General features: G+C 49.2%; 2 protein-coding genes across 3 annotated transcripts in view; one reads left to right on the forward strand and one right to left on the reverse strand.

Moving 5' to 3' along the window:
* CSPG4 (chondroitin sulfate proteoglycan 4) overlaps positions 1-12,181 on the reverse strand; it is an 85,401-nt gene extending 73,220 nt beyond the window's left edge. For both annotated transcript variants that reach the window (XM_075006887.1, XM_075006888.1), the window contains exon 1: positions 12,043-12,181. In XM_075006887.1, the coding sequence (XP_074862988.1) occupies positions 12,043-12,130 (88 nt within the window). In that variant the 5' untranslated portion in view covers positions 12,131-12,181. The remainder of the gene's footprint in view (positions 1-12,042) is intronic.
* Positions 1-16,578, forward strand: part of CIMAP1C (ciliary microtubule associated protein 1C) — a 59,406-nt gene that overhangs the window by 19,993 nt on the left and 22,835 nt on the right. The window lies entirely within an intron of this gene.

The following is a 16,578-nucleotide window of genomic DNA, read 5'->3' on the forward strand; positions in this document are numbered from 1 at the left end:
CTGGCTGCCTGCCCTCTCAGCAGGGCAAAGTGCCATCCCTAACAGATTTTTTTTTAAATTTATTTACCCTAGACGGCCTCCTCAAGGAGGGAGCTCACAACCCTAGGTCTAGGAGAGCAATGCTCAAACCACTGAGTTCCTCTTCCCCCACATCATATGTGGAACTGTGTCCATTTTCATTCTCCTAACCTGCATCCTGCCTGGCTGGCTTGCAGCCCGCCCTCAAAGTCCCGAATTTATTTTAAGCACGATGTGTCATGCACATTGTACAGCTGCAGCATGGCTTTGCGATGCTGCAATCGGCCACTGCATCAAGCTGTGATGCTGTTGTTTCGTGGTGTGAAGATCCAACATAATCATGTCACTTCAGAGTCATGCTGTGAGGGTGCAGCTGTCCTAGAAGGGGCTAATTTGGGATGGAGGAATCCCTTATTAACGGTAACCATGCTGGGGCCCAGAAGCTGATTTGGTGGTATAGATAGCAATAGGCAATAGGCCATTATCCCAATCAGGGTCATTTATGCTGAGTCCTCTTAAGAGCTGCACACCGTGGAGAAGCTACAAAACCTTCTGGATTCTGAGGTTAATTATGTATATGAAACTGGCACTTGCAGGACATGTTGGAATAAACCCACAACCCAGGTTGTCTAGGCATAAAATACAAACAGCAATTTTCCTACGAGTGTCATAGGTGGAGGATGTAGGTTAATAAAGCCTGAGGCGGCACTAAGATTGGAAGCAGTTTAGGGAATGGAGATTCTGAGGTGACAAGAATCAGAGGGGTAGCTGTGTTTGTCCGCATCCGCAAAAACAACAAGAAGTCCTGTGGCACTTTTTAGGCTAACAGATAGATTGGAGCATCAGCTTTAGTGGGCGAAGACCCCCTTCGTGGAGCAAGCTAGAACTGACTGATCGGCAATCGACTTACCTGTCTGTCCTCACTTAAGGACGGTCAACGGGAGAGCTTCCTCCCTTGACCTCCCTTATTCCTCATGACAGTGAGGAGCACGGGTGTCAACTGTCCACCTTCGATAGGTCGATTTTGGACACCTCCACCAGACACGCAAAATCAAACCCTGGAAAATCGACCCTGAGCTGGTCCGTGTTCTGGGTAATGTAGACGTGGCCGGACATGGCCACCTGGAACGGGCTCTGGGGACAGCCTTGTGAGCAGAAAACTTGGACTGAATTTCTTGCTGCTTGTTATGAAGGATATCTACTTTCAGACAATCAATACGTGAGTCGTAATATACGTCAAGGCTAAGGTTGTCTGTGCTATGAAACTGTATCACCGGCCCCTTCAAACCTGATGTTAGATATTTGTAGAGCTAGCCCTGTGCTGCCCCTATTTGGGAATGTGCTTATTGTGAACTTGCCCAAAGCTTGCCACTGCTAAATATAAGAGTGAGAAGAACATATTCCTACACAATTCCCACGATGCTGATTTGCAATCTACTCCTTCCCTCTCTGACAGAGCTTTTCTTCTGCTCTTTCCCATCAGCTGGAAACATTTACAGTCACTTGGAACTTTGACCTCAACACATGCGATACATTTGCAGAAAAGAGTAAATCATTTAGATTTCTCAACGTAGCACAAAGGAATCTCTAAACTGTAACACTTTATCTCTACCCGTCCTCCCCATGACTCCTGAGTGGGCAATCTTCATAGGTCTCAAGCTCCATCGAACAAGGATGTCAGGCTGGTTACATTGCTTAGCTGACCTGCAGCATTAGACTTACTTGACTCAAACCAGGGGTCTGCAACCAAAATAACGAGAAAAGCCGTTTTTTCCCCCCTCATATTAGCTGCGTCTACACGTGCACGCTACTTCGAAGTAGCGGCACCAACTTCGAAATAGCGCCCGTCGCGTCTACACGCGTCGGGCGCTATTTCGAAGTTAACTTCGACGTTAGGCGGCGAGACGTCGAAGTTGCTAACCTCATGAGGAGATAGGAATAGCGCCCTACTTCGACGTTCAACGTCGAAGTAGGGACCGTGTAGACGATCCGCGTCCCGCAACGTCGAAATTGCTGGGTCCTCCATGGCGGCCATCAGCTGGGTGGTTGAGAGATGCTCTCTCTCCAGCCCCTGCGGGGCTCTATGGTCGCCGTGGGCAGCAGCCCTTAGCCCAGGGGTTCTGGCTGCTTCTGCGGCAGCTGGGGATCTATGCTGCAGGCACAGGGTCTGCAACCAGTTGTCAGCTCTGTGTATCTTGTGTTGTTTAGTGCAACTGTGTCTGGGAGGGGCCCTTTAAGGGAGCGGCTTGCTGTTGAGTCCGCCCTGTGACCCTGTCTGCAGCTGTGCCTGGCATCCCTATTTCGATGTGTGCTACTTTGACGTGTAGACGTTCCCTCGCTGTGCCTATTTCGATGTTGGGCTGAGCAACGTCGAAGTTGAACATCGACGTTGCTGGCCCTGGAGGACGTGTAGACGTTATTCATCGAAATAGACTATTTCGATGTCGCAACATCGAAATAAGCTATTTCGATGTTGGCTGCACGTGTAGACGTAGCCATTCAGTGACAAAAATCAAGACTTCAAGAACCACAATGCACATGAATCCGAGAAGGTCCATGACAAATAATGTCAAACCCTACTTTTTGTGACCCCTGTTTTAAGAACAGCACACTCACAGCAATTGGTACCAGTTAGAAAGTTTAGGTTACTTTCACCCTTGGACTGGAAAGCAAATGAGGACAAGGAAAATGATGTGGCTGGGGATAGGCTCTTAAGCAGGAAGGAGCAATGCTCGCATCAACCCTCTGTGCTCCCCCCATTCCCAGACAATCCCCCCCCCTCAGTCCCCAAACCAGCACCCCCATCTTCAGGCTTTACCTGCCTCTGTCCTCAGATCTATCCTCTATCCCCAAGCTTTACCCCCACATCCTGCAAACTTGCCCCCCCATCCTGAGGCTTAAATCCCTCTCAGCCCCAAACCTGTCCCCCAGCTCCAGAATTAACCCACCTCCGCCTCAGACTGTCCCCTGGGACTAACCCATCCATGGCCCTGGCTGGGGAGTCTATGCCAGGCAGCCACTTGCACCCAGCGGAAGGAAGGCTGGCCTTGAGGTGTTCCGTTGGCGGGGCCGAGCCGAGCCACACCAACCGGGGGCGGGGGACTGGCCTCTCGGGCAGTGGGATGAGCGAGGAGCCCCATGCAGCTCCTTGCCCTGCCGAGGCTGAAACAATGGAACTAAATTCAGCTGGTTTAACGGATGGATCCCTCCCACCGCCCTGCTGGCCATTCAGCATCCAGACCTGCAAGTGACTCCTTAAAGAGCTGCAGGTTGCTGGCCCCTGACTTAAACCCTTGTACTGCAGGTGGAGGACAGGTCATCTACAAGTCTCCTCCACTTCACTCTGCCTCGGGACAAAACTATTAGCTGACTCCAGGAGTGCCCCCGTTGTTGTCCTCCAGTCTCAGAAGATCTTCTCCACCTTGTCCGAGGTCTTCCTCTATTGCGTTTGCTTTGTGGGTTCCATGTGAGAGCTTGAGAAACAGTAAGGGTAGTCACTTCTCCATGACAAAGGCCAGGTGACTTGGCCGTCCCACCAGGTAGAGGAAGGGCACTGACAGAAGCGGAAGAAGCTGGCTTAGTAATTGTCTACCTGTGAGGACACTGACAACTCCTGCAGAATCAGTTGCCTTGAAAGGGACTTCCTGTGAGTCTTTTAAGCCCAGATCCAGATCCTTAACCAAGTGTCTATCATTAATGACCCACGTTGTCCCGATTAAGTTAACTGGGGAACTCGTGTTCTCAGAGTTCGGTGTGCGATGGTTGAATGAGGGCCTGTAACCATGTCATTTCCAAGAACCTCCTCTGAGCGGCAGGAGTCAAGACCAGCCTCTTGACTATGTCCCCTGGATGGATGTCTCTCCATAACTTCCTATGGCTGTTCCCTTCCATTGCTCTATCAGTTTCACTAGAGATAGGCCAAAATCTGAGTCTGGCCGACAAACACCCCTGGACTTTGGGGAACACTCCCCATCCAGGTAGAGAGCTGCACTGAGCCTTACGATGTTCCCCTTCAGATTTAACCTCGTCTCTTTACTGGTGCTGACCTGGCCTAGATCCACATCCAGAATAAAACAGCATAGCTCCATCGATGTCAATTAGGTTATACTGAGTTGCATCAGCCGAGGACCTGGCCCTTAATAGCATTTAGAGAACGCTTTAAAATACACAGTGATTTATTTTGTTACTGAAAATTGATTTGTGTGTTGTCTCATTTCTGCTGGAGAACTAAACATGAAGGCTAAAGTTTCCAAAGCTGTCCAAAGAATTTGATTATCTTGTTTCCATTAATGTTAGTTGACACAGGGCATCTGGAGATTTTTGGCTTCTTCAGGCTATGTCTACACTACAGCAATCTTTCAAAAGAAGTCCTTCTGGAAGATCTTTTCTCAAGAGCTTCTTTCGAAAGAGTGCGTCAACACACAAAAAAAGCAGATTAAACGAGTGAACCGATCTTTCGAAAGACAGCATCCACACAGCCCCTGATCTTTCTAAAGAGCTGGCCAGGGATCAAAAAATCAGGTGCCATGAGGACCGCCCTTCTGAAAAAAGGAGCCTGCAGAGCGTCTGCACACGTTTTCTTTTGAAAGAAGGTGCTCTTCCTGACGTGGGCATGGAAGAGCACTTTCGAAAGGTGTGTAATGTTCCTTCGATTTAATTCTGAACGAGTGCTTTTTGTGTGGATGTGCTGCTGGATATTTCAAAAGAGCCCCGAGTGCAGACACAGCCTATGGGATTAATGTTGGTTTGACACACTATGGCAGGGAGGGAGAATGCAAATCCAGGGGCTAACTTGGAACCTTCTGGCACAACAAGAGAACCAAAAAAAAAAAACAACAACTTTGCTTAAGCCTTCCTTGGTTATGTCTACACTACAGTACTACTCTGGAATAACTTATTCCAGAGCTATTATTTCAAAATAAGGTATTCTGGGATAATACGTCCACACGACAGGGAAGCCCCAAAATAATCAAAACTCAGTTCAGAATAGTGTGCCCCCACGCAATACAGCCTCTTTTGGATTGGAGCTGCTCTCATCCGAAATACCATGTCTACACAGCAGCTTTATTTCAGAATAAGACATTCTGGAATAGTTTCCTTTTCCGCATCTATACGCTCCCTATTCCGAAATATCTGTTTCAAAATAGGTGTTATTTTGGTTACCATAATAAGGTTAATCAGATACAATAACCATACAATAAGGTTACCAAATTCGAAATTAAGCATCTGCTATTTTGAATTTATTTCGAAAGAGCAATTGCGTTGTGTCGACGCTCACAAAGTTATTTTGAAATAGCGTCCGTTACTTCAAAATACTTTGCTGTGCAGACACACCCTTTCTGCACGCCCCACGATGAAATAAAGTCGTCCCCTTAGGAGACAACCTGGTTACACCCAGTCCATCCTGCTGAACTCGGGTCAGAGCACTGCTGAAGGTGAAATATACACAATAACTTTAATATCACAGGCCAAAATTCCTGATGTGCATGGGCAAAATGGGTGTCCACATTTACACGCTCCCAGCTGGGAAGTACAACCCCAGTGCACGCCTGTATGCAAATTGCCTTGTGCCCACACAGTCCTGTGTGGTGTTTCTCCATTGGGGATGTGCCCGCTGGAATCAGACCCTAGATCTCCAAAGGATGAAGAAAAAGATTTGACCCGGATTAGGGCTTGGCTCTGGATGCATGTGTGTGGGTGGGGGGGATACAGCGGAGGCATTTTAACGGGATACTCCTGTTGTACATTTCCCTCCCGCCGTACTCCCCCGCCCACTGTCCCACCCCCGCTCCTGGAGGCACGCCGCGTCTTCCCTTTAGAGTGATCCTAGGGAAGTCCATGTCATTATCATGCCACGCTCATGCAGAAGATGAAGGCAGCAAGGGGAATTTAGCACATGTGTGGCCTGGACAGAAGCTGGCAGAGAGCGGAGGCACACACCCCTTCCACTGAGAAATCAGTTTACCCAAGCACCCACAGTTCCAGGTTAAAAGCAAAGGTTTGTACGTCAGTTTTTTTGGTATGTGCAATGCCTATTCCCATTCGGAAATGGGTGGGACACCCAGGAACACGAGCAGAGACCTCCTCTGTGCTAAACATGGACCAGTCCTTTACCATCTAAAAATAGGTCCTTCTGAACCCACCTGGCTCTCGCCCAATGCACGCAGGCTCTGGCTGTGTAACGAGACCAGTGCTGAGATGGGGAGGGCTGGTTTGCCTGGGGGGAATCCACCAACCAGAATTTTGATTCTGCGGTTTGGGCCAGATGTGTGTCTTGAATGCCACTTGGTGATGGCAGTGCTCAGGGGCATTGCAACTATTTACAGGGTGGAGCTGCAGAGCTGTGTTTCCGTCCCCACCTCCCCTTGTCTGCAATCCTCACTGTCCCAGGTTGGGGTCAAAGCTGGGGGTGGCTGCACAGCCTGGGGTGTGGGGCTCATGGTGGAGGACCCTGAGAGGCAGCAAAGCCCCTCAAGACCCTGGGGCCAATGGCTGAGCCCGTGTGGGGACAGCAGCTGGGACCCCCAGAGGCGACAGCGTGGGTGTGACCCCCGGGACACAGATGGTAACAGGTCTACTAGGTGCGGCTTGGTGGCTAGGACCCTGGAGTGGTGGGCATGTGTGTGTGCGTGTGGTGGGCAACCCCCCCCCCCCCCGCGTACCCAGACTTCCTGTGCGTACGGCAGCTGTGCTGTAAGACTGGTTTATCTGACCACCTGAGGATTCCCCAGGATGCTGGAACCCCCTCAGCAGCACAGAGCTGGCATAGCGGACTCTGCACCACCCCTCGCTGCAGCCCCCAGGGCCGGGGATTTGTAAGGGTGCTGGCTGGGGAAAGGGTGTGGCCAGAATGTTGATGAATCCAGTCAGCTCCTCTCTCTCTTTGCCTTCATCCTACAACCTCCCACTGACTGGCGGAAAACTCCCAGTAGCCGAGTAAGTAATAAACAGCTATCTCCAAACACTCTCAAATCTTCCCATCTTAGTCAGCTGCTCCTTACACTCACTTTCTCCTGAAGGTGCAAGCTGGGATGAGTGTACAAGGCAGGTCTTGGAAGACAGAAGCTGGCAGAGCTTGGTAGACGTGAGAAACCACTGACTAACCATCCCTGGTATGTACATGGCTGGATGCAGGAGGCTGGCGATACCGTGTACTTTGGAAGTAATAAGAGTGTTGCACTACCAAATTTCTCAAGCGCCTGCCAAGAGGAACGCTGGAGCCATCTTGGACAAAGATGCACACGGTGGTTAGCTTTTTATCCAGTGGGTAAAAATCCCAATGAGATGGAAGGTGATCATTTTACCAGATAATGAAGCAGCACCAGGAGAATTTTTCCCACTCTGTTTGCCAGTCACTATAATATTTAGGCAAATGAAGAAAATAGCGTGCAACAGACAGTGATGGGTCCAGGCACCTCTCGGAAGCACATTCGTCAATGGGAAGAAGCATCTTGGACACCCTGGGGGCCAATGAATTTTGCAGTGAACAGGGCATCAAAACATCCTGAGACAGGGTCATGATTGCTCTTGGGGACTCTGAATCAGTAAGGTTCAGGTGAAGACAGTGGCTCGGAAACAGAAGGCTGGAAGCTGGTAGAAATATTTCATTTCAAAACACTTTTAGAGAAAAGCAGACTGTGGTCTGAACAAAAACTCATAAGGGAAAATTCCATTTCTTTCAAAATCTTCCAGTTTTTCAACCAAAACTTAAACACCTTTTTGTTTGAAATTCAGAACAAAAATTTTTTTTATGCAAAAAACATAAAAAAAATTGGGGAAAAAAGTTTGTTTCTTTCCATTTATTTCCCCACAGAATACTTCCTATTTTCTAACTGGCCCAGGAGAAAAAGATAAATGGGTTGAAGTTTTGTGGACCAGCTGATGAGGGAGTTCTAGCCAAACTCTGGAGCAACCAAATGGGGAAGAGGAGGGATTGACTGGATTCAGTGGCACAGGGGACCACTGATGTGGTGGATCAGGTTTAAAGAAAGGTGAAGGTGGAATGACCGGGAGAGGTGGTTGAATAAAACACCTGAGCCAGGGACGGCTGTAAAAAGGAAAGTGCCATGTTTGGTTTGCCCTGACCCAGGAGCTCATACAGTTCATTAATGCTGAGTTTTCAAACATCTGCTGACTAGCCAGAAGAAGGCCTGTAAATCCCAGTGTGAACAGTCACACCAGAAACTCATGACTCACTGCTGTCCTTGGACTGCCTCCTGGTCCTGGGAGACTAAGCAGCGAGACATGTCTGCACTAGGACAAAGGGTTCCCTCCAAGTGGAAAGATTTGCTCTTGCAGCCTGTCGCTAACCCGCTTCCCGAGGCAAAGAAGCTGAGAGGAAGAGTGAGGAGGGGGGAGCTAACTGATTTTGGCGGGAAATGGAAGAGGAAGAGGGCGGGGTGGGGGCTCTCTGCACCTCCACCCCCCCGCTCAATGGCTTGCTAAGCAGCTCCACATGCTGCTTTCTGTCCCCGGGGAGGGGAGAGAAGAGAAGGCAAATTCTGCAGTGGGGGTTCCCCCCATACGCTTGGCCTGCTGGGCTTTGGATTGATCCCTGACCCTGGCTGTGCTGTGGGGAGAATGGAGGAGTCACTGAGCAGACCAAGAGCCCTTGCCCTGTGGTCTCTGCTGCTGTTGGACCCTGTTCCTGAGACGTCTGGGCGGAGCAGCTCAGCTGAGCCCAACCAGCGCCATGTCTGCTTTACTGGAGCGCTCCTGCCGCCAGCCACGAGTTCAGCGGCTCCTCGGCGGTGGGTTTGCGTTGTCCAGGTCTCCTATACCCAGACTGCAGCAGAAGATCACTGAGCTGGGCCAGCAGCCCTCAGCTTGCTGGACCCCAGCATCTATCGGAGGCTGGTCCTTGTCCGTTGCCTGCACCTCTCCCACACCCATCTGCCAGCACTAGGCCCAGAGCAGGGCTCTCAGAACAGCCCTGGAAAGACTGGGTCATGAACAGGAATCTAAGAGGAGGGCTCAGCCAGGTACAGGCAACCTGCTAATCAGAGGAATGACTAATTTTCCGTTTGCTTTCTATGAATCAATGCCTTTTTTAAATGTCTCTCCCTGATAAGCCTCCTCCTCCACACTCACTGCCTTAGGCTAAGGCTTCCCATTGCGCGTCTCCTGCCCAGGGAGATACTGGAATTGTCCTTGGGGCAGGTATCCCTGGCCCATAGGTCCCAGGAGAGACAGAGGCACTGCTCACTCCTGCACCCAGTCCAATGGCTGTACACCAGAGAGTCCACAAACCTGGCCAGTGCTGCCAGGGCCCTCAGGCAGATCAGCTAGCTCCACATCGTGGAACAGATTTACCCAGCAGTCGCCCTCCTGGGTGAAAGCTCAGCCGTCCAGCCAGGCACAGAAGCAATGCCTAGAACTCGTGTAGCCAGCCCCAAACACACAAGGGGGCGAGGTGATGAAGGCCTCCCTAAGTCTGTCCCCTCTGTGATGGAGTGGGAGGCAGGAAGGCAGAGTATGGCTGTGGAGGAGTCATAGTAGGACTGGAAGGGACCTCGAGAGGTCCCTGTGTCCAGTCCCCTGCCGTGACGGCAGGACCAAGCACCATCCTTTGTAGATTTTTTTTTTTTAAATCTAACCTGCCCCAGACCCTTGAAAGGTCCCTCAGGGACTGAGCTCACAACCCTGGCTTTATAAAGGCCAATGCTCTAAGGGAAAGGCCTGGAGACATTTGACAACGGCTGTGGGGCAGGAGGGGGAATAGCTGCCTGGCACCACGGGCCAGGCCAGAAAGGGACGAGGCAGCCTGGCAGTATCGCCCTTTGGCTGAGTGGGGCAAGAAGCCCATTTCTCAGATTTACGACTGCCCTGGCAGATGTGGAGCATATGGCTGGAGGAGAAATGACAAAGGGAAGGGCAGTGAAATTTCAGGAGCGGGATGCTGGCCCAGGGAGCACCCACAGCTCTGAGCTCTGCCAAGTGCTGTGTGGTAAAACCTGGCCAAGGAAACGAAGCAGAAATCAATGCTCTGCGTTGCCTCCGATCGCGTGCCCGGCAGTAACCCTCACTGGCTGAACAGAGACTGGTTCATTCCATGTGTGTGTCTCTGTTCCAGCCCAGCCGCATCCCCTCCTAGCTGGGACAGAGTTCAAACCCTCACTCTGTGCTGTTACTTGAGATGCCTCCTAAGCCTCAACCCAGCGGCACACCCTCTACAAGAGAGGAAAGATAGCAAGTTACCCACGACGGCTGGGTTCCTGATGTCTCCACAGGCTGAAGTAACTATACTGTAAAAGGAACCCGCCAGGAAAACGCGAAAGAGAAAGACCTTGGACAACGTGGAGAAGATCTACTGAAACTGAAGACAACAACTGGGGGAACTTCTGGGATCAGCTACAAGTTTTGTCCCAAGACACAGTGAAGTGGAGGAGACTTGTAGATGAGCTATGCTCCACCCAAAGTACAAGGGTTTAAGTCAGTAAGTCAAGATATGCAAATGCCTGCAGCTTAGCTGTAAACCACTTATATCCCGGGAGTTGTGTCCAGGTGCCCATCACCATGGCATCTGAGCACCTATTAGGAAGAAAGATGAAGACCGTCAGCCAAACAAGGCAGGGTCTGGGACGTGAAACACAAGCAGCGTGTCCTCCCTGTCCGTTACTAGCAACTGTAAGCCAGCCAATGCACTTTGGAGGAGATGGTTTAAAATCTGACTCTGCACAGTCTAATGCAAAGCCCACACGTGGACAGAGGGCTGGGTCTGTGCTTTCAGGCTCTGCCCTCTTTAGGGAGATACAAAGGCTGCAGAGACGCTCCATCCACACAACCCAGTGCCTATATCACAAGACTCACAGCGCAGGGACAGCATTTGATTCAATCACTTTGAACTCCCCCTACTAATTTCCCCATCCTTCTGGAGTTCCCACAGCACCCTGCCAACCCCCCGCCCCAGGACGGAGCACAAACCTCCCGATTCCAGTGGTGACAGATTCATTTGCTACCAGCTAGCACAGCCTGCTTACTAAAGGCTGGTTCCATCAGAGACCAGTCTGGTGAAGAAGCACCTCATCCCCTACAAGAGTGGCTCTCAACCTTGCTAGACTACTGTATCCCTTTCAGGACCCTGACTGGTCTCGCCTGCCCCCAAGTTCAACTCCACTTAAAGTTCTCTCGCTTGCAAAAAATCACACATAAAAATACAAGAGACTCACAGCGCATTATTACTGAAAAATTGCCGACTTTCTCAGTTGACCACTTAATAAATCGACTGGAACGTACACCTACTTACATTTCACTGTAGAGTATACAGGGTGGTATAAGCGAGTCTTTGTCTGTCTGACATTTTAGTTTGCACTGACTTTGCTCGTGCTTTTCATGCAGGCTGTTGTAAAACTCGGCTGATAGCTAGATGAGTTGATGGACCCCACGGACAGCTGTTGCGTACCACCCCCCCAAGCATGTGCGCCTCTAGCTGCAGAATCGCTGCCCTGTGGATGGTTGGTGGAATCACATTACCCACCAGAAGGGGGCTCACCGTACGACCTGCCTCCTAGAAAAGCCGTTTTAAAACAAGGCGCTTGGCTCCTTGATCCTAGACATGAGCAGCATGGGAGTGAGATCTCATCACTCTGCAATGCATGCCACGGAGCCCCCAAACCCAGAACTGGGCTGTCTGAGATGGACGGTTAATTGCATTTTAAGCTGTACTTCTGTCACCTGCTGCTGCTGGACTGGGATGCAGAGAACTGGCCCTGGAACCAGCCCCCCTTGTTTCCCCTGTAGCTGTTTGTCTCAGTATTTGGACTGTCTGGCCTTTGCAATAACCCCCACTCCCACAAAAAAAAAAATATATATATATTCATTGCCCCTTTTTCTTCTTGCAGCTGCAGTCCCAGCAGTGCAATCTCAGCTCTGAGGGCTCATCCGTCTCCACTCTCACTTCTCCCCATTGATTTTTCTCTGCTCTGTCCCCCATGCCTCTCCTTGGCATTGGCCACGTTTGCTCCATCCTCCTCCAAAAAGCCAGGCTCTGACCTGGAGAAAGCGCCTGCGCCCGGGGGAGCTTACCTCCAGGCTCCGGTCCAGCGTGCAGGGGTTGCAGCTGCAGGGTGAGCTGGATCAACAGCAGCGCTGTGGGAAGATCGTTGGATCTCATGGTGTAACCTAGAACGGACCAGCTGCTGGCATTCCTCACGCAGCGAGAGGAGGGAAGGAGCTGGAGGCGCAGCCACAGCCTGGTTTTAATCGAGGGCTCGGCTACTACTATATTTAATAAACTGCTGCTGAGGGAGGGACCTTGGGATTTTCCCCTCCAGTCACAGACCAGACTGGGTTAAAACAGGCATCTCTCAGATTACAAGTAGGTTCCCCTTCTTAAAGGGCTAGTGCTCCCCCATGCTCTGAATGGTTCCTTGTTCCTGGCACTGGAGGGATTCCACTTTTTCCCGTGGTTGTTCAGGGCAGCCCAGTCTGGGGGCTGACGTCTCATCGCCGTTGCTGCTGGTGTCAGCTGAGAGAGTGTAGCGCATTCCCCTGTGTTCAGCAGCAGGGTTTTTGCAGGCATTCACAGAGCTGGTGGGAGCTTTACTGTCTGACAGCACTAGCCGTAGCAGCTACTCAGAGTCTGAATCTCCCAGGTGCATGACCACGCGGAGGCTAATCCTGGGAGCTGGCATATGCATCCAAAATTCAGATATGGATCAATAAGAAGAGGCCCACAGGCAATACCCGCACCTCCCAGCTGGGCCAGAAAAGCCACCTGAGGCCTGGTGGGTCCTAAAAACAAAATCTCGTGTGGTGGATATCTCCAGTAGGGCTAGAGGGCCACCCCATTCCCACTGGTCTCCGCGGCTGATGGCCCAATTAAATCATGCATCCATGGAGGCCTGGAATGGCATTCTGTACTTGGCCTCTGTCCGCCCAGTCCTGACTGGCTTAGCTGCTGTTATGTGAAGAGTTTGCTGCAATTCCCAGCAGCCACTAAGGCAGGCTTCAACCCCAGCCAATCTGTGGAGAGCTTCTAGAGTCCGTTGCAAGGAACCATGGGATTGCAAACAAAATGGCGTTGTCCGATGAAGCTCCGCTAGGCTAGCAGGGAACTTGGGATGATGGAGATGGGGCTGTGGCCATTCACAGCTCCTGGAGAAGGAAGAGTTTATTGATGCATATATTTATCTGCTAGATAAAGCGCTGAGAAGCTTGTGTCTCACCAGGTCACTGAATCTCCTTTCTGCTCTAATTCGGAAGAGATACCCCTCCACCACAGGTTCACCTGTCGCTGATTGCAGGTGTGGAGATGGGACAGACGGAAGAATGAGCACTGGGAGCAGTTTGCCTTATTCAGAGCTCGGGTAGTGGCTCACAGTCACTGAGGCGTCGTCTGCACTAGGCAAGCAAGTCGATTGCAGGTACACAATTCTTACCTGGCTATTCTCACTGAGTTTCTTCCATCAACCTCCCTTACTCTTTGAGATAGCAAGGAATACAAGGTTTGATTGCTGACCCCGATACGTCATTTTTGCACATCCCTACCAGGCATGCAAAATCGAATCCTGGAAGATCGACCGTGAACAGGTTATGTAGATATGGCCTTAACGTCACTTCAGGCTCAGCTAGCCAGCAACAGAAATTGACAGTGGATAGGACTATTAGCTCATCCACCCTACTCTTTGGTTTCCAGGGCAGGATTGTTCCCTATATTATAATCCCTTGGAGAAAAAAAATTGATTATAAAACACGCATTGGTTAAATAATGCTGCCAGTTGAGTTTTCCTTTCTGCCCTTTGGATCTGTGTTCCTTGGCTGAAGGACAATCTGGTGAATCATTATATACTTGTCAGTTTTATTAGTCTAAATCAAGTTGACTGGATGATAGCTGATTGCAGATGATACCAAGCTGGGGGGGGTTGCAGCTATAGGGTCATAATTCAGAATGATCTAGATAAATTGGAGAAATGGTCTGAAGTAAACAGGATGAAGTTTAATAAAGATAAATGTAAGGTGTTGCACTTAGGAAGGAATAATCTGTTTCACACATACAGAATGGGAAAAGACTGTCTAGGAAGGAGTGCAGCAGAAAGGGATCTAGGGGTTCTAGTAGATCACAAGTTAAATATGAGTCAACAGTGTGATGCTGTTGCAAAAAAAGCAAACATGATTCTGGGATGCATTAGCAGGTGTGTTGTGAACAAGACACGAGAAATCATTCTTCCGCTCTACTCTGCACTGGTTAGGCCTCAGCTGGAATATTTTGTCCAGTTCTGGGCACCCCAGTTCAAGAAAGATGTGGAGAAATTAGAGAAGGTCCAGAGAAGAGCAACTAGAATGATAAAAGGTCTGGAGAACATGACTTATGAAGAAAGGCTGAAAGAATTGGGCTTGTTTAGTTTGGAAAAGAGAAGATTGAGGGGGGACATGATAGCGGTTTTCAGATATCTTAAAGGGTGTCATAAGGAGGAGGGAGAAAACTTGTTCTTCTTGGCCTCTGAGAAGAGAACAAGAGGCAATGGACTTAAGCTGCAGCAAGGGAAGTTTAGGTTGGACATTAGGAAAAAGTTCCTAACTGTCAGGGTGGTCAAGTACTGGAATAAGTTGCCAAGGGAGGTTGTGGAATCTCCCTCGCTGGAGATATTTAAGAACAGATTAGATAGATGTCTATCAGGGATGGTGTAGATAGTGGTCGGTCCTGCTGTAGGGGCAGGGGACTGGACTCGATGGCCTCTCGAGGCCCCTTCCGGTCCTAGTGTTCTATGATTCTATGATTCTATGATAGCATTCATGATATTAAAAAAATAATTGAACTCAGCTTGGGAATGTTATGATTTTTAAGAGATAATAAAGCAGTTCAATTAAAGTCCAATCACAATCTTGTCACAAAAGCAAACTTTTATCCTAGTCCTAGGGTAGTCCGAACAGATGAGTTTGGTATCAACGCAGAACTATAGACCCTTAAATATAGATTTTTTCTTCAATCAAACTTATCTGTGGATGGAATTAAGGGATCACTATGTTAATTTAACTGAAACAATTCCAAAGTAGGATTTAGAAATGCAAAGAAGTTAATTAACAAAGGATGTCAGTTCAGTTGAAATCACCTTTGATATGACCTTGGCCAGGAGACACACATAACCAAGTGTCGCTACTTATACATACACAAGACTATGATACATTAAACCCTAAATAGATGATTATAGAATCCCAGGGCTGGAAAGGACCTCAGGAGGTCATCAAGCCCAGCCCCGTTTCCAGCAGGATCAACCCCAACTAAATCATCCCAGCCAGGACCTTGTCAAGCTGGGACTTTAAAAACCTCTAGGGATGGAGAATCCACCACCTCTCCAGGCAATGCATTCCAGTGCTTCACCACCTCCCGGTGAAGTAGTTTTTCCTAATATCCAACCTACTCCTCTCCTGTAACTTCAGACGATCGCTCCTTGTTCTACCTTCTGTCACCACTGAGAACAGTTTGTCTCCCTTCTCTTTAGAGCTCCCCTTCAGGAAGCTGAAGGCAGCTATTAAATCACCCCTCAGTCTTCTCTTCTGCAAACTGAACAAGCCCAAATCCCTCAGCCGCTCCTGGTAGGTCATGTGCTCCAGCCCCTTAATAATTTTTGTTGCCCTCCGCTGAACGATAATTTTGAAGCTATTCTAATTTCTCTTGACTTTCACCAGTGCTCTAAACTCTCATGCCTCGTTAAGCTCGGCTTCAAGTAGTGGTAAAATCAGTAGCTTACAAGCCAGTTCAAAACTTCTTTCTCTCTTTTTTAAGAAAGGGTCATCAGTTCTCTTGCCACAGAATACAATTTTTAGCTTGAATCACTTGAAACACTCAGCTGTTCGTGCAATGACTTTTGCTGAAAGGAAGCACAATTTCCTCTTACCAATAGTATGAGAATTAGGTAATGAGTTTCGCCCACCTCAGTGCTTTCAATTACCTATTGATTTAGCATAACATCTAGACAACTGAGATTAAGCCTGTTAGTAAAATATAAGCACACAACATACATCTGAGTCATACTTTAACTCAGGTGTGCACTGACTACTGAGAAGCATTTATTTTAAGAAACGCATGGTTAAAAGTCATGCTGCTCCTCATCCGTTGGAACCGGTGTAAGGATGGGTTCTCCAGCTCAGCTCCACAGTTACAAAGGCTGGTTTCTTACTCTCTTGAGTTTCGTGGGTTGTTTTGCTGAAGGCGTTATGGCAGCTGTTTTCCTAGTCTCTCTGGATTTTGCGGTCATGTCCCCTGGATAAGATTTTTTACGTCAGTGTTAATAGAGTTTGTGCCAACAACAAGATTTTAGTTGTTCTGAGCCGGGGGCGCTCTAGCTGATCAGGCACGGTCTTTCTCCTCCAGAGGTTTTGGCCTCAGGGAGCTGCTGATGGAGAGCATGGTTCAGCTCTTCTTCTTGGCAAAACTGATGCAAGCCAATCAGATATTGACCTATGTGGGTACAACTATGTCCTCTTTCACCATCCAACAAGAAAATGAAGCATCTCTTTTATCACTTCTTGAAACCTGATCTGGGAAAATGCCAGTCTTTTTCATGCAGAACATGTTATGCCATACAGTTTGTGTAAGAACCATCTGCTGTTAGAACTCTG

Source organism: Carettochelys insculpta, chromosome 12 (genome assembly GCF_033958435.1).
Source record: "Carettochelys insculpta isolate YL-2023 chromosome 12, ASM3395843v1, whole genome shotgun sequence".
Lineage (NCBI taxonomy): Eukaryota > Metazoa > Chordata > Testudines > Carettochelyidae > Carettochelys > Carettochelys insculpta.